Raw genomic sequence first — 18,537 nt, forward strand, 5'->3', positions numbered from 1 at the left:
AGTGGGGGCTGCCAAAGGCCTCCTGATTCCGTACACATCCCCCGCACAGGTGGCTCCTGAAAGAAGTCCACACTGCACGTGGCAACTCTGTCCCCCAAACTCTCCCCTCTAAAAGTCCTTCTTCCTCACTCAGAAGGAATGAGAAGGAGACAGTGAGGGGCCAGGGCTGTTCCTCTAGTGGAGATCCTTCCACAGGAAACTAGGAGAAGGGAGGAACAACCCCCCCTCCACCCCCCCCGCCACACACACACACTCCCATAAAAACATGAGGGGACATACCTGAGCGGCAGAGGCTGGATGCTTATAAGTCCCATGAGAGTATCAATAACCTCTTCTGGGAGGCGTGCACTGTGCCGGCTCCAGCCAAGCACTTGACCTACCCTATCTCAAGTCATCTTCAGGCCACCCCAAGAGGCAGGCACTGTGACTGCAATATCAGTACATTATGGCTGCAATATCAGTAGAGGGTGAAGCTGGAACTTGAACACAGGTGTGCCCGGAAGCTGTAATTTTGTCATTCTGCAGTCCCAGCTTCTGAGATTTTTCAGAAGAAACCTTTCCATCAGGCACTAGGTTCTTTCAGAGGATCCTGGGGCTGTTGCAACCGGGTTGATCAACCTACAAAAAGGAGAAGGAATATCAGGCTGCTTTGAGGCCTGAAACATGAGCCTTCTGTTGCAAGGGCCTGTCTCCCTGCTACCTGGAGATTTATCAAATATTAAAGATAAAGGATTCTTTTTCCCTAGATAGGTTGGGGACTTTTCCTACTTCCTGTTTCCCTTTCCTAAGAAAATTGAAGGACATCTGAGTAATAGAAGACTGCAATTTCTACTCTTTAGCAAAATTTGAAAGGGATGAGCCAGTTTAGATTAATTAAAAGGCTGAATTCATGGGACTATTTTAAAGTTATTTTTGTTCCCATCTTGAATAACTTGTTAATTTAAATGAGACACAACTTTTTGCTGAAATGGAAAATTTTAGCAGCTCAGTCAAAGGCTGTCTATCTTTCTGACCATGTGTAGAGGAAAACTGGGATGTGCCCAAGTCCCAAGTACTTCTCCCTTATAGAAAACAGGTATTAATTAAAATGTTATCAGGGCAACACGTTATAAAGACCAGTCAAATTAGCAAACATTAGAGAGTGAGGGGTACATTCCCAGGACATAGCAACAATCTCTGATGTCTAGGTGCCTCATAAGACACCCTCCTTAGAGCAAACTTTTGCAAGGTCGGTTTCAATGGCATAAAATCTGCTTTCCCTTAGCTACAGGAAGGGAGGGAACATTTTCTCGTCCTGAATTTGCTGAGGTTTCTTTCACTAGCAGTTAAAAGTTTCTGGTTTGGGGCCAGACGTGGTGGCTCACACCTGTAATCCCAGCACTTTGGGAGGCTGAGGCAGGCAAATCAAATACCATCAACATCCATTGAGCATCTACTATAATGGTCATGTTTACTGAGGGATACTCACGTGTCAGCCATTTTGCTAAGTGCTCTCCATAAATTCACTCATTTATTCGTCACTACTTTTAAGGTCAGGAGTTCAAGACCAGCCTTGCCAACATGGTGAAACCATGTCTCTACTAAAAATACAAAAAATTATCCGGACGCAATGGCCCATGCCTATAGTCCCAGCTAGTCAGGAGGCTGAGGCAGGAGAATCACTTGAACCTGGGAGGTGGAAGTTGCAGTGAGCCAAGATTATGCCACTGCACTCCAGCCTGGGCAACAGAGTGAGACTCCATCTCAAAAAATTAAAAAAAAAATGTTTTTAAGTGCCTGTTTTTCAGCCCAAGCATTAGAATTCCAAGGGTTGGCACCAAGAAGAAAAGAAAAGGCAGACCTGAGAGGCTCAAAGCTCATGATATAAAAGAAAAAGCATCATGTAGTTATTAACAAACGGAATATACAGCAGGTACATTTTGTGTCTTCAGTCTAGCAGCTCAAGCTAGCATAACTAAAGGTCACCAAATAGTGGTTCTTTAGGGACCTGCTTTAAAGGAAAGACAAGAATGATCAGTGACAAGGATCTCAAACCGGCATCTCTGTGGGACCAGGCAGGTGATATAAACGAGTGAAATGAATTCAGCGCTAGACAATAGGGAGTGGTGGGGACTGTGGCAAATTGGAGAGCACTGATTTTGTGTGTGTGTGTGTGTGTGTGTGTGGTATGGTGTCCTGTTGCCCTCCCAATGAATTCTGGGAGAGAGTGGTGAAAGTAAAAGTAGAGGATATTAACAGTCTGGGAAGCAGGAATGGGGGACTGGCTGGAGATGAACAGTGGGTGTGATAGGTGAGCAGAGGGAGGCAGGTTACCGAGCAGAGAGAAAGTCAAGTGAAGAAATGAGTTTTCGTCAACTCTCAGGCCTTCTCCCCTGCAGCCTCTTTTCCCTTTATCTGGATCATTTCAGAAGTTCTGGGGGGAGTTTTTTAATTAAAATGTTTAAAGAAAGTGGGATTACACAGGTGATTTTTACTGTTTATACTTTTCTAATATTTTTAAAGTAAGAGCCTTTTTTTAAAAAGTGAGCAGAAGTGAGGTAGCTCTGTACTGACAGAGAAAGGTGAGTGGAGGACCACCAGGACCACCGTCTGGGCAGCACAGGGTTCAGGGTCTGAGTGAAGAGAATCAGTCTGGAAGGCAAATTCTGGGTCCAAGTTACAGCAGACTGGGGAAAATGCAGCCAGACCAGGGCCCCAAGGTGCAGTCAGCCAGGGTGAGCCCAACAGCTGAGTGGTCACAGCCCCCAGGAAGACAGGGGCTTGGTCCTGCCCTCAATAGTTTAGGACAACCCATAAATCCAGCCATAGGAAGCAGTGGGGTTTCTTTTCAGCACAGCCCCTGAACCCCTGGGGAAGGGACCATCAACAACATAGGGGCCTCCAGGCTAAGAAGGTTCCCCGGGTCCTCGGCAGCCTCCTAGAGCAAGTTTCTGCAACAGGAGTCAAGGCGTTCTTTCATTCACTCGAAAGACATCCATTGAACCTCTACTAATAGTATAATGGTCAAGTTTATTGAGGGATACTTATTTGTCAGCCACTTTGCTAAGTGCTCTCCATAAATTCACTCATTCGTTTATTCCTCACTACTCTGTGATGGAGTATAATGGGTATTACAATTTCCATTTTACAGAAGGAGAAACTGAGGCATGGGTTGGATAAATAACTTGCCAAGGTTACAGAGCTGAGATTTCTAGCCTCAGAGCCCACACTCTTACTACACTTTACCACCTTTCCGTACTAGACACAGATGAAAGGGTTTGAAATGGACAGACATGGATACATCATAGCATGATGAGGCTACAGCAGGGGTGCATATGCTGTGGGAACTCAGCTGGGGCTACTGGGTCTGGGGAAGGTGGGGGAATCTGGCAAGGCTTACTGACCAAGGGTGTCTGATCAGTATGTCTGAAACTTGAAGACCACCTAGGGATGAGCCGGGTTTGGAAGGGGCTGGAAGGGTGCTTTAGGTAAAGGAACAGTATGTGCAGAGCCCCAGAGGGGAGAGAGCACATAGCACTCATGGGGAACTGAGAGCTACCCACTGCTCAAGCACACACACAGTTTGACAGGGAGAAGCCAGAGAAGGCAGTGGAGCCCAGTCACAACTGGCCTCATTAAGACGTTTAGACTCTATCCTGGGAGCACTGGGGAGCTATTGAATGATTTATAGCAGAGGAGGGGAGTGGCATGATCAGAGCTAGCTTTAGGAAGGATGGCTCCTGCAGTGAGGTGGGTCATCAGATTGAGGGGCCAAGAGTGGAGGCAGAGAGACCAACAGAGGCTCCTGTGAGTTCCCAGAAAGAGAGGATGTGGCCCAAACTAGGGTAATATCAAAGGGAATAGAGGGAAATGGAAGATTCAGGAAACACTTAGGAGGATAGGGGGTGTTGATGGATATTCTCAACAAGACAGAAGTGCTGAGCTGAGGACAGACTGGCACCTTCAGGAGCCTCAGGTCTCAAGGGCTGAAATGACAGGCAAATCGGAGGATCCTAGTGTTTAACAAAGCAGGCCATCCTATCAGAATGTCCAAGTTCAAATTGTAGCTTCTCCACCAGTCACTAGCTTGAACAAGTCACTGTAAATTCTGTGTGCCTCAGTTTCTTCAACTGCACAGTGGGGATAATGTGCAACCAGGTTGCATATCATAAGTGCTCAGTAAGTAGTAGCTAAATCTTCTTTATTCTAGAAAATGAGGGAAGGGAACTGGCTCATTTGTCACTGACCCCGCTAGAGAAAGGCTTGGACTTAAATCACCTGGAATGCAGTGGTGAGGGGACAGCTCTTCTAAACCACTTCCATTGGGCAGGGAGAGCGCTGAGCCCTGAGAGAGAGCAGCAGAGGTGGGGATGAGTGGCATTCTTACAGACAAGGTGGGTGGGTGACTATAGGTGAGTCTTCTCTGGGGAAATGCTACTTTTAATCACAAATAAGCTATAAGGATTTCCTATGAAAAACTGAATTTCAGTGACTTGACTATTCCTCTGATTAGTCCTGTCTGCTGTTTGGTTGCTGTCTTGCCAATGAGTATTTTATCACCAAGATTTCCTTGCTCACTCTTATTTGCACTTTCTACAAGATAAATCTAAACTTCATCCTCTTTTCCACTAAAGCTACCTTTTTTTCCCTTTCCTATTCTAGATCCTCATTTTCTTAACAATAAAGAAATGTCTGATGTTACATTTCTGGTAGAAGGAAGACCATTTTATGCTCACAAAGTGCTGTTATTTACAGCCTCTCCCAGGTATGTATCATCGGTTTTGAAAGCAGCTGCATTATGACTTTGGCTGTTGCTATTACTATTTTTTGAAGTTCAATTTTGGTGGTCTCTTCGCCGGACTGGCAGGTCATCTTCACAAAATCAAGAATTCAAGAGTACAGGGAAGCTGCTAGCATAAACAACCTAGAACAAGGGGCCCTCTCCTCTGGGCACATAAAGGGGCCAGGGGGGCCGAGCTTTGGGAGCAGAACATGGATTGGATTTTGGCTCCCTCGGCTAGGTGGCCTTGTGCAGTGAACAACCTGAGACCCCCACACACAGGAGCCTTGAGACAGCCACTCTCCAAATGTCAGGGAACAGACTTTGGCATAAGCCACTGAAATTCACAGATCCTGACTTTACTTTTCCCTAACTGTGGAGTTAACAGACAGTAGTATCATGTAGCAATAGGAAGAACTGCTCACCCTCTCTGCCAGCTCTGCAACTGCCCTTTCTTCTCCTTTTGAGTTGAGATTGGGTTGACAGTTTAGAACCACATTGTCCAGGGACCTGAACAGGGAGCAGTGAGGCTGGGGCAGAGGAGAGATTGATGCTGAAATGAGGAGGAGGCAGGAGAGAATGATGCTGAAATGAAGAATACCAAGCGTCCCAGCTGGGTGGTGAGCAGGGGGTCCCTGAGTTGGGTAAGGACACTGGGAACCCAGAAATGGAACTTCCTTCCAGGAAGTTTGCTAAGAGAATGTGTGTGACCAGCACTCTCTGCATTTCTAAAAGCATCCGGGAATCTCCAGTCCACCCACCAAAACCAAACACAAACCCCAGATGTCTGCTTTGCCACTGCAAGAAAAATTTGTTTTCCCTTGCATGGTTTTCAGTCATGACAGCATAGACAAACCAGATCAATATTGTACCAATGTTATATTCTTAGTTTTGACAAAGGTACCATGGCTGTGTAACATGTTAACATTAGGGGAAGCTGGGTGAGGGGTAAACAGGAACTCTCTGTATTATCTTTGCAACTCTTCTGTAAATCTATAATTTCAAAAATAAGTTTAAAAAAACAGACACATATCAGCTTATTCTTAAACATATTATCCGTGTGTTCCATTGATAAGATTTCTACCCACAAAGAGCTTTTAGTTTAGTTGATGGGCAGGAAAGTGCATTGAAAACCCAAGACAGAAAGTCACCCATGAGGGAGATGATTAGGTAGTCAACAAACATTGATTAAATATCTACAATGTGTCAGGTTCATACTGGGACAGGATGTGGGGATGTAGCAGAGACAGAAACCACTGAAGTCCCTGCCCTCGTGGAGCAAAACGTGTTCCAAGGGCACCCGAGGGGAGGGAGTGAAGCCATAGCCCTAAGCTCAGGAGAGATGCCATGAAGGTGGCGGCCACGTGACAGGCCCTGAAAGATGGACAGGGTTTAACAGGCACTCATTCTTTTCCAATCACCAGTTGGAGAAAGAATGTAATTGTTCAAAACACTGTTTTTTAACTTTAGAGTTTTAACTTCAAATTAGATTACGGTATAATAGGAGGGTTTAAATTAAGAAATGTAAGGATATACCAGTGCTATATTTCAGATTTGCAGGGGAAGAAACAAGGTATTTCCATTGTCAGGAGAGCAGAGTTTTTTGTGAGCCATGGATTTGTGTGTGAGTCTTTTTTATCTCTTTTTTATGTCCTTGTTCAGGTTCAAAGCACTCCTCTCCAGCAAGCCGACAAATGATGGCACCTGCATAGAGATTGGTTATGTGAAATACTCCATCTTTCAGGTGAGCCCCTGGTGTGGCCTGCCCTCTGTGCTGGTTGGCACAGGGCACAGGTGGTTGCCTCAGATCCTCAGCCTGAGGATTGGCCACTTGGAGAAGTCCTTGGAATGAGCTGTCAGTCTCCTGAACTCCCGGCCCCTCCTCACAGTGCCCCTTCCGTTTCCATCCATTCATCCCTGCAGCATTAACTGAGTGCCTGCTATGCCTGACACTGTGCTAAGGGCTGGGGACACAAGGATAAAGGATGTCCTCTCCTGGGGACTCAGAGTCTGTGGGGGGCGGGGACGGTGACTGAGTAATTGGTCAATTACAGTATACAGTAGAGTACTCAAGGCGTGAGCCAACATGCTGCAGCAACTCAGACCAGGGGAAATAAAGAAGACCTCTTGGATGAGGTCTTATGAGCCAAAACATCCAAGACTGAGAAGCTGGTGAGCCACAGGAAGGACAGGGCTCAAGAAAGTTGGTTAGAACATTCCAGACAAAGAGAACAGCATGTGCGAAGTCCCAAAACTTTGGTTGAGCTCAGCGTCATCAGGAGCTGCTGTACTTTAGGGAATTTGTATCATTTTAGCATTAGTCTAAATCTACCCCAATTAAGAAAGGAAGGCTTCCTGGTCCAAGGCCAGATGACATGACCATTTCTCCTTCTGTTTGGGGGGAGTTCATGCCATGAACAATGAGTTTTGGTTTATGTGGTTTTTCTGAGGAGCACCGCAGCTTTTTTCGCTTTTCCACCTTCCTTCAATTATGCCTGATTCATAAATCCTGCTCTGCAACAACATTCTTGCAGCTAATAGAAATTCACTCACTCCCCAGCCGGCTTTGCACCTGTATTTCTACAGCTCCAAGACCCTCCAGGCGCATGAAGGCTGTGTAGTCCCCTTGATCCTGCCAGGCTGTCTTCCCACCTTCTAGGGTTCATAAGACAATGTGGGTGACCTGGGGATAGAGTTTATAGAATGCCTGTAATCCCAGCACTTTGGGAGGCCAATGTGGGCTGAGGTGGGAGGATCACTTAAGCCCAGGAGTTCTAGACCAGCCTGAGCAACATGGCAAAACCCTGTCTATTAAAAATACAAAAATTAGCCGGGTGTGGTCACACACACCTGTACTCCCAGTTACTCAGGAGGCTGAGGCTGGAGGATCACTTGAACCTGAGAGGTCAAGGCGCAGTGAGCCATAATCGCACCACTGCACTCCAGCCTGAGCAACAGAACAAGACCCTATCTCAAAAAAAAAAAAAAAAAAAAAAAAAAGGTTTCCAAAGATAAGATAAGCCTGGGTGAGCTGTCCCCCTGAGGTCAGGAGAGTAGTGAGGAGGCTGGAGCCCCAAGGTGGGCCTGGGGAGTTGGCATACTCCAGACATCCAAGTGCCCATGTCCCCTCAGCCTAGGCTCTCCCCACCATTTTCTACTGAGAGCAAAGTGGTCATAGCCCTTTCCTGAATGGCAGCTGTTGGGTTGGAAAGCTGGGTTCCATGCAGCCGTGGCTTTGCTTTGGAGGGTGATGAGGAAATGTTTGTGGAGCCATGAGTAGTGAAGCACTGATCTGTGCTTACACGTGTTATCTGGATTGTTATTCCTTTTTTTTTTTTTTTTTTTTTTTTTTGTTGAGAGAGAGAGAGAGGGTCTGGCTCTGTTGTCCAGGTTGGTGTGTAGTGGCACAATCTTGGCTCACGGCAACCTCCACCTCCTGGGTTCAAGCCATCCTCCCACCTCAGCCTCCTGAGTAGCTGGGAGTACAGAAGTATTTCATCACACCCAGCTAATTTTTGTACTTTTTATAGAGATGGGGTTTTGCCATGTTGCCCAGGCTGGTCTCAAACTCCTGAGCTCAACCAATTCACCCACCTTGGTTGGCCTCCCAAAGTGCTGGGATTACAAGCATGAGCTACTACATGTGGCATTATCTCCATTTTTATAGATGAAGAAACTGAGGCCCAGAGAAGCTAAATGATGCGCCCAAAGTCTTAGTTCTAGTTAGCGATAGAGCCAGGATTTGAACCCAGCCTTCCTGGTAGCAAAGCGTGGGGACACTATTCTAGAATACCCTTCCTAAATGGGAATGTGCTGAGAGTAAGAACAGTTCTCACATCTTGAGGACTGTGTGTAAGGCTCGAAGCCAGTGGTTCTGAACCTCAGCTGCACATTAGAATCACCTGGGAGCTTTGACAATTCCCAATGCCCAGGCTATACATCAGACCAATTAAATCAGAATCTAGCAGTGGGGCCCAGGCATCAGCATTTTGCGGTCTCCCCCACCTCCTCCCAGTATCCCAAAGTACAGCCAAGTTGGAGAACCTGTGCTCTCAGTTACAGAATTTCTTACACATTAGCAGCTCTCAGAATACCTGGAGAAGGGTGGGGTGCTTGTTAAAACACAGAGAACATTTTAAAATGCAGATTCCTAGACCCCACCCCAGAGTTTCTGATTCTGCAGGTGTGAAAATTCACATTTTAACCTTTAGTTTCAGGGGCACACGCGCAAGTTCGTTAAATTGTGTGTCATGGGGGTTTGGTGTTCTGATTATTTTGTCACCCAGTTAATAAGCATAGCACCCTCCTCCCACCCTTTACCCTCAAGCAGGCCCTGGTGGCTATTGTTCCCTTCTTTGTGTCCATGTGTACTCAATGTTTGGCCCCCACTTATAAGTGAGAACATGGATGCAGTACATGGATGAAGCTGGATTACAGGCATGAGATGCATAAGTTCAGGTCTCCAGCTCCATCCATGTTGCCACCAAGGACATGATCTCATTCTTTATGGCTGCATAGTATTCCATGGTACATATGCACCATGTCAAAATTCACTTTTTTTTTTTTTTTTGAGAAGAGTTTTGCCCTTGTTGCCCAGGCTGGAGTGCAATAGCGCAATCTCGGCTTACTGCGACCTCCGCCTCCCGGGTTCAAGTGATTCTCCTGCCTCAGCCTCCTGAATAGCTAGGATAACAGGTGCCGCTTGGATAATTCTTTTTGTATTTTTAGTAGAGACGAGGTTTCTCCATGTTGGCCAGACTGGTCTCGAACTCCTGACCTCAGGTGATCCGCCCGCCTTGGCCTCCCAAAGTGCTGGGATTACAGGCGTGAGCCACTGCGTCTGGCCCAGAATTCACATTTCTAACAAGAACCCAGGTGCTTCTGCTGCTGCTCTGGGACCTGTCTCTCAGAACCACTGCTGCCCCTCACCTTATTTCATCCTTCCAGCTGCCCTGCGAGGTAGCCATAATCCCCACCTTACAGACAAGGGCATGCATTCAGAGAGGTGGAGTAAGTGATCCAGGTTCCCGCTGCTGCTCCTAGCAGAGCTGAGGTTCAAACCCAGGCCTGGCTGACTCCCAGACCTGTTCTCTTAAATCCTGCCTTCTGTGGGCACCTGGGCCCCCCCGCTAAACTCACCCAGCCCTGAGGAAAGAATCTTTCGGCCCATTTGTCTGGAGCATGAGCTGGAAGCTGGAAAATGCGTCTTCCCCCAGTGCTCATGAAGGGGGAGCTTACACTGTGAAGCCTGGGACTAACTGGGGAGGTTCCTGTAATAAGAACTTGGCTCGTAGTAGGCGCTCAATAAATGTTTGCCAAGCGGCCTCACTGAACGAGACCTCCGTGGGAAACGGCAGTCCCCGGAGGAATCCCGAGGCCTGTAATTGCTTTTGACGGGGGAAGGTTTTCTGGCCACATTAGACTCACATTACTGTAATGGGAAGGGAAAATTTAACAGGCCCCGGGGACTTTTCCGTGTGCCCACCCTTTCCCCATAAAAGAAGAAAAGCCTCATTTGTGGCTTGAAATAGGCCAAGGAGGGCTGAATGCGACCCAGCAGGAGGCTCCCAGGGGCCGGCTTACTTCAGTCCATGCTGACAGAAGAATTTTAGTAAATGAGCCTGCTTCGGGTCTCCTCCCCCAAGTCTGTTTAACATCACACGCCGGCAAGGGCTGGACGCAGCTGAGGCTGCACCTGGAAGTGGGGGCCTCCGCGAAGCTGTGGGTGCCATTTGAATCCCTGCTTCATGCAGGTTGGCAGCTGCCAAGAAAAACAACTCCACAAACAGGCCCATTAGCCTAATAAGCGTTTGTTTCACCCCCTTGCAGAAAGGCTTGTGCCGGCAGAGTTTGAAGGAGGCCTGGGCCAGCCCAATTTAAATTCCATTAGCCCCGGGATCTCCGTCCACTAAGGAGCAGCGTTTCAAGTCAGCAGCCCCACCTGGAATATAGGAGACCACGTGCTAGAGAAATGCTTTATAAATGTTCAGGGCGGTCATTATTATGGCTCTTATTGTTATTTGTTTAGCCTTTATAAATGAAAACTGCTAGGAGAATAAATTGATTTTAATAAGGCCCAATCCCAACATTTGCTGACTTGATATTTTAAATGCTTATGACCCATCAGGGTGGGAGAGGGGAGGGTAAACAATGCTGTGTTATTGCACACATTCTCAGACGCCACCGCCATCTCTGCGACAAGCAGATGGTCACAAGAGCCCAAAGTCGGTATGTGGGAGACTCAAACACAGAGAGGCGAGGATTCGTGTTTATGGGTAGGGTGTACACACTGCAGTCTGTTTGCTTGCTGTGTGCCAAGCCCTGGGATACAGCGGTGGGCAAGACCTTGTTGTACCCTCTGACTCTAGTGAGAAACAACACTGCAATGGAGGATGATGCACGATTGCCTGATGTGACCTGTGGTGGGGTGGAGATCTGAGGAGGCGCCCCACTGCAGATGACCGCTGACTAGATCCAGAAGGAGCGGGCGGAGCTCAGTGGACAGAAGAAGGGGAGGGCATCCTAGCAGAGGGAACGGTGTGGGCAAAAGCACAGCACTAGAAGAGAGGGTGGGAGATTCTGATGCAGGCAAGCGGTTGAGTGGTCCGAGCATAAAAGGCAACTTTTGGCCAGGCATGGTGGCTCACACTTGTAATCCCAGTGCTTTGGAAGGCCCAAGGGAGGAAGATCACTTGAGCTCAAGAGTTCAAGACCAGCCTGGGCAACATAGCGAAATCCCGTCTCTACAAAAAATACAAAAATTAGCCAGGTGTGGTGGTACACACCTGTAGTCCCAGCTACTCAGGAGGCTGAAGTGGAAGGATTGCTTGAGCCTGGGAGGCAGAGGTTGCAGCAAGCTATGATCACACCACTGCACTCCAGCCTGGGTGACAGAGTGAGACCCTGTCTCAAACTAAAAATAAATAAATTAAAACATTAGCCAGGCACGGTGGTGCGTGCCTGTAGTCCTAGCTACTTGGGAGGCTGAGGTGGGGGGATTGCTTGAGACCAGAAGTTTGAGGTTACAGTGAGCTGTGACCACACCTCTGCACTCCAGCCTGAGTGACAGAATGAGACCCTGTCTAAAATAATAATGATAAATAAGAATTTCAATAAAGCTATAAACAGTATTTTTAAAATAACTTAAACACACATGCGAAAAGCAGTCTGAGACCAGTCGCAAAGACTTTCAGATGGCCTGGGTGAGAACAAGGCAGCATGTAGCAGAAACAAGGGAAAAGATTTTTCAGCCTCAGAGAAAATTCAAGAGCTGACATTTGCAGAGGGCTTGCTATGTGCCAGGCCCCTGCTAGGCCTGTTCTACGCAGTTACTCATTTAGTCTTCATCACAATTCCATGAGGCAGGTAACATTATCCCCACTTCACAGATACGAAACTGAGACACACAGAGCCTAACTTAATTCAGGTCCCCCAGCTTTTAAGTGGCAGAGCCAGATCAGAAACTGAGGCAGCCCAATTCCAGGCTCATTGTACTTAGTCAGTGTCCTATATTGGTCACAGACTGAAGGGACTGAAGGGACCATCGAGGACAACCCAGTCCAGGCTCATTTTACAAGTACCCAAAAAAGGGAGGTAACCAGTCCGTTGATTTTGCCCACACAGCTGCCTTAGAGCCAGGGAGGTAAAGTGAGTTTGTCAAACATACAGGTAGAAGACAATAGGGGCCGGGCACAGTGGCTCATGCCTGTAATCCTGGCACTTTGGGAGGCCGAGGTGGACAGATTGCCTGAGCTCAGTAGTTCAAGACCAGCCTAGGCAACACAGAGAAACCCCATCTCTACTAAAATACAAAAAACTAGCCGGGCGTGGCAGCGTGCACCTGTAGTCCCAGCTACTCGGGAGGCTGAGGCAGGAGAATTGCTTGAACCCGGGAGGTGGAGGTTGCAGTGAGCCAAGATCGCGCCACTGCACTCCACCCTGCGTGACAGAGCAAGACCCCATCTACACACACACACACACACACACACACACACACACACAAAGACAATAGGAAGTAGAGGAGACTGGGACAAACCACCTAAAACATTAACACCCAGTTGTCCTAGGAGATAAGATAGCAAAGTCAGATACATCCACAGGCCCCATTCCATTCAAGGGACACCAGTTTGCAAAGCTCTGGAAATTTTGCCTGCTGTTTGGACATCGTGAGTCACATGAATAAAGAACATCCCGACTAGGGCCATTGACATCGTTAGTGATACACAGAAACCTGGACCCCTCATGGCTTCACCATGGAGCTAGGCGCATTGTAATAAGGAGCAGGTGGCCCTGTGGCATCCCAGAGTCACCCTCTGGGACTTCAACAGGAGGCTTTGAGTCAAACTGGGCCATGTTCGCAGGGGAACGACCCTCTGGTGCAGGTTCTTAAAGCCATGCCATGTGTGCAGCAGTTCCGTGCAGCATGACTGGGGCGGGAGGTGGGAGAGGACCCCCTGATTATCATGCGTAGATGGAAAAGCCGTCATGAGGAGCAGCAGCTTAGGGTTGTTTAGTTTGGTCTTGGGGGTGGGCATGGAACTGGGGGTGGGAAAACATATGGAGACAAGTTTCAACAGGTATCAAACTATCTGACTGATGAAACTGTTCAAAATGGGCAGTCTTCTCCCCTTAAGGTAGTGAGCTCTTGGTCACTGGTGACATGGAAATGGGCAACCATTTGGAATGGATGTCCTAGAGGTCTCAGGAACTAAGCCTGTGTTGGGACATTCACCGAATGGCTTTGAGATGATGTGTCTTTGCCGTTGACACTGTTCTCTGTGTTTTCTTCCAGCTGGTTATGCAGTATCTCTACTATGGTGGCCCAGAGTCACTGCTCATTAAAAACAATGAGATCATGGAGGTAAGGGATCCATCATGGTGTTGGCTATCACAGGTCCCTTGGGTGAGTGGCACCTCTGTAAACTCGGGTCACCAGCCTGCATGGAAGTGTCTGGAAGGACCCGTGTTGGGTTTTCATTTGGATGAAGACTTGGGGCTCTTGTTCCTTCCTGACTCCTCAGTCCTCCCGAACAGGAAGGGCTTCTCATCAGAGACCTTCCCTGGCAGGCTGGGGTGCTAGTGCACTTGCTTGCCTGACTGCTTTTAGTAGCCACTGAGTGAAACCCAATTTTAACTGGCATTGGTGGTAAGGGGGCAGGGAAGGGAAGGAATTTGACTGAAAAGTCTGAGGCTACAGCTGAGGCATTAATAGTGATATCATCAGGAAATATCCTAGATGACGTCTTCTCCCTTGTCACTTATAAAAGAATTATATCCCCTAAAAACATCCCTCAAATCACAACACTGTCTGTTCTTCCAAGATGTAGAAGCTGAGGGCAGATTCCAGTCTCCTCCTGGCTTTCCTCAAACCGAGCATCCCGCAGTCATGAAGCCCACGCCTGCTTCCTTCACTCTCCCCAGCCCCCTGTCTGCCTCTTGTAATTCAACTGGTTCTAGCCCCGCCTGTCTAGGAGCCTTGTTTCTGCCTGCTTTTGTCCAAAGCCAAGATTTTCCCCGGTCCTTGCCAAAAGTGGAAATCTTGTTCATTTTCCTAATTGAAACTGGGAGCTTTGAACCAGAAGCCAAAAATCACCCCCAATTAATCCTCAGCAAAAGAGCTAGGATCACGGTCAGTTATCTGACGTCTGGGGGGTACCTGGCTGATGTCCAGGTGCCTGGCTGACGAGAGATGTCAGGACACAATCAACTGTTCAAGAGCAGACCTCACACAGTGGTTACAACACGGATGCTGGGCCAGACTAGTCTAAATCCAGGCTCCACCGCCTCTGAGCTGTGTGACTGTGGACAAGTTATTTAACCTCATATCCTCAGCTTCCTTGCCCATAAAATGGGGATAACTATCTACCTCACTGGGTTTTTTAGAGGATCTTAAAATATGTTAAGGTGCTTAGAACAGTGCCTGGCACACAGTGATCGCCAATAGGACTATGTATTCACTGCAGGCCCACTTATCCTTTCTTCCTATTCTGTGAAACCTTCCGTGGTCACTCTCTCCCCACCCAAACACACACATGGACACACAGTGACTCTCTTGTCTCCCTGGACTACTCCTCTGACGGTTTTAGTCTCGAGGATGTGGGCTTATTTGTAAACAAAAGTGCGCTGGTGTTTACAACTAATTTTTGTGTGTGTGTGAAACAGAGTCTCACTCTGCCCCCAGGCTGGAGTGCAGTGGTGCAATTTCGGCTCACTGCAACCTCTGCCTCCTGGGTTCACGCCATTCTCCTGCCTCGGCCTCCCGAGTAGCTAGGATTACAGGCACCTGCCACCACACCCAGCTAATTTTTTGTATTTTTAGTAGAGACAGGGTTTCACCATGTGGGCCAGATGGTCTCGAACTCCTGACCTCAGCCTCCCAAAGTGTTGGGAGTACAGGCATGAGCCACTGCACACGGCTGTTTACAACTAACTGATCACAACCAGTTATGGATTTCTGTATTCCTTCTCCACTCCCACTGCTTCATTTGTCTAGCCTTAACAAAAATAAAAATAAAAATAATTTTAACTAAAAATAAGGAATGTACATTTAAATCATTTCAATCATGTAGAAGAGTATTGAATACAAAGCAGCTGCCCGGGCCCACCCTGCCCTCCCTCCAGTCCCCGTTCCCAAAACCAGTCCTTTGAACTCTTGCTCTTAGCTCTTTTCCCTCCCAAAATCCTGTCGTTCTCTCAACACACATCTGTCGAGCATCTCCGTGGCCGGCACCGTGCTCAGGGCCAGGTTACAGCAGTGATGAAAACCAACACAGATCCCTGCCCTCCTGGACTCTATTGAGGGAGGCAGACATGACGTCACATCTGGTGTGCTGTGACTCTGAGGAGTGAGACAGGGCAAGGAGGAAAGGAGGACAGATGGGATAGAGGGAGGCTCCTCTGAGGAAGTGACATCTGAGTGGAGACCTGGACAACAGAGGGAGTGAGACACCTTGATATCCATCTTGCCGATAATACCCTGATTTTCACCCTTATTTCTGGACATAACAATTTTGGGCATTTTGGGTTGACCGCCTGCTGTGATGGGTATGAATTGAGTTCACTTGGTCCTCCCCTCCCCCTCCCGCTCCCCCATCTTCCCCCACAGTGGAATCCTATCTTTGTCCTCTTCCTCTAGTGTTATCTTTGTGCATCATTTCCCATCCCCTACCCGTGACACTGCTGTGGAAGATGAGGATGAGGACTGTCTCACCACTATAGTTCCTTACTGTTACCTCCTTTCCATCCACCTCCCAGCCTCTAACAGACTCTTTTTGTGATTTTTAGCTTCTGTCTGCTGCTAAGTTTTTCCAGCTGGAGGCTTTGCAGCGACACTGTGAGATTATCTGTGCGAAAAGCATCAACACCGACAACTGTGTGGATATTTACAACCATGCCAAGGTAATCAATCTCATTCTCGCGCAGTGCGCACACAGGAGCGCTGAAGCCGGGGAAGCTTTTCCTTGGCAAACACAGAGGCAGGGCAGAGAGTGGGTGCTGGGCCAGTTCTCTCAGGGCTAAGCCGCTGGCCTCTGCCAAGGTCTGCTTCCTGCCTTAGAAAAGATGCCTTCCACCTCCCCTCCAGAACAAGGAAAGTAGGAGCCCAGAAGTTTCAAAGGCAGAGTTCTCAAACAATGCTTCTTAGACCCTCATGTGCATATGACTCACATCACAGACTCCAATTCCACAGGCTGGGATGGGCCCTGTTTGGCTTTTCTAACAAGCTCCCAGGTGATGTCTCTGCTGCTGGTGTAAGGTACACCTTCTAAGGTTCTAGAACAGTGGCTGTCCAATCCAGCAGCATCAGGGAACTTGTCGGAAAGGTACATTTTCAGGCTGTACCCCAGACCTACTGAATCAGAAACTTGAGGGGGGACCCAGCCACCTGTGGCTTTGCATGCCCTCCAGCTGATTCTGATGTGTGCTCAGGGGTGAGAACCGCCCTTCCAGAATTGGTCTTAATGCCAGCTGCAAGTTAGAATCACCTGGGGACTCACTTAAACTTCCTATGCCTGGGACCCATCACAGACTCATCAAATCAGCCTCTGGGAGTGGAACCTGGAAAAAGGCATCTTTCAAAGCTTCCCAGGTGATTCTCAGATGGGGCCAAGATTGAGAACAGGCTGTAAGCACTGCTGAAGTCTTTGGAGTCTGCTTAATCAGGCAGACCCAACACCTGGCTACTAATTAGAATCACCTGGGGGAGCTTGCTGAATGCCAGTGTAGTCCCCCACCCCTGATGACCTCAGCAGTATCCCCTCAGGGAGCCCAGAAATCTATATTTTTAACAAGCTGCTAGAGTGACATCAGCCCTCAAACCAGTCTTCACTCCAGTTTTCAGTAACCACTGATTTCATCCAATTCACTTCATCAGTGGGGAGACTGGGCCCAAGAGAAGTAAAATACTTTGTCCAGGTACCACTGCATTTTGTTCCACGTGCTGAGCACAGGGGGGATTAACGGTTCCAGCAAGAAACAATAAAACCAGTTAAGATGAGGAGTTAGGTTGTTTTATTTATTTATTTATTTTTATTTATTTTTGAGATGGAGTTTCACTCTTGTTGCCCAGGCTGAAGTGAAATGGTACAATCTAGGCTCTCTGCAACCTCCTCCTGGGTTCAAGCAATTCTCCTGCCTCAGCCTCCCAAGTAGTTGGGATTACAGGCATGAGCTATCGCACCCAGCCAAGATGAAGAGTTATTTTATTTTAGGAGTTTAAAACAAAATTTTCCGTTTGGTATAACTGGAGCCCAGTACACATGACTCCCATATCACACACAGCTCTGGACAGTGACAGTGCACGTGAATGACGCTCTTATTGCTTGTTGTGAAAAATCAGATTGCATTGGCCGGGCACAGTGGCTTATGCCTGTAATCCCAGCACTTTTGGAGGCCGAGGCGGGCGGATCACGAGGTCAGGAGATCGAGACCATCCTGGCAAACACGGTGAAACCCCGTCTCTACTAAAAATACAAAAAAATTAGCTGGGCATGGTGGCGGGCGCCTGTAGTCCCAGCTACTCAGGAAGCTGAGGCAGGAGAATGGCAGGAACCTGGGGGGCAGAGCGTGCAGTGAGTGGAGATCGCGCCACTGCACTCCAGCCTGGGCGACAGAGCAAGACTCTGTCTCAAAAAAAAAAAAAAAAGAAAGAAAGAAAAGAAAAATCAGGTTGCATGTGAGATGCTACTTGCTTGTCTTAAGACAGCATTCAGTGAGCCCTTTTAATGTGCAGGCACCTGTGCTAAGAGCCTTGTTGCATCTTGTTTTTTAATCTTCACTACAACCGTTTTAGGTGAATGCTACACTAGTCCCATGTCATAAGGAGACTGAAGCACAGAGAGGTGAAGTAATTTGCTTAACGTCACACAGCTAGTAATGAGATTTCTGTATTATGGTAAAATGTACATAACATAGAATTTGCCACTTTAACCATTTTTAAGTATACAGTTCAGTGGCATTAAGTACATTTGATTGTTGTGCAAGTATCACTACCGTTCATCTATAGAATTTTTTCATCTTTCCAAACTGAAACTGTACCCTTTAAACACCAAATCCTCATTCCTCCCCTCCCCCAGGCCCGGGTATTTACCATTCTACTTCCTGTCTCTATGAATTTGACTACTCAAGGGGTGTCACATAAGTGGAATCATACAGTATTTGTCTTTTTGTGACTGATTTATTTCACTTAGCATAATGTCCTCAAGTTTCATTCGTATAGTAGCACGTGTCAGAATTTCTTCTTTAAGACTGAATAATATTTCATTGTAGGTACATGCCATATT

General features: G+C 47.7%; 1 protein-coding gene across 4 annotated transcripts in view; it reads left to right on the forward strand.

Annotated features, from left to right (window-relative positions):
• ABTB3 (ankyrin repeat and BTB domain containing 3) overlaps positions 1-18,537 on the forward strand; it is a 341,276-nt gene that overhangs the window by 317,265 nt on the left and 5,474 nt on the right. For all 4 annotated transcript variants that reach the window (XM_016924110.4, XM_016924109.4, XM_003313906.7 and 1 more), the window contains 4 exons: positions 4,642-4,744; positions 6,422-6,503; positions 13,551-13,619; positions 16,043-16,156. In XM_016924110.4, the coding sequence (XP_016779599.1) occupies positions 4,642-4,744; positions 6,422-6,503; positions 13,551-13,619; positions 16,043-16,156 (368 nt within the window). The remainder of the gene's footprint in view (positions 1-4,641; positions 4,745-6,421; positions 6,504-13,550; positions 13,620-16,042; positions 16,157-18,537) is intronic.

This window comes from Pan troglodytes, chromosome 10 (assembly GCF_028858775.2).
Source record: "Pan troglodytes isolate AG18354 chromosome 10, NHGRI_mPanTro3-v2.0_pri, whole genome shotgun sequence".
Classification (NCBI taxonomy): Eukaryota; Metazoa; Chordata; class Mammalia; order Primates; family Hominidae; genus Pan; species Pan troglodytes.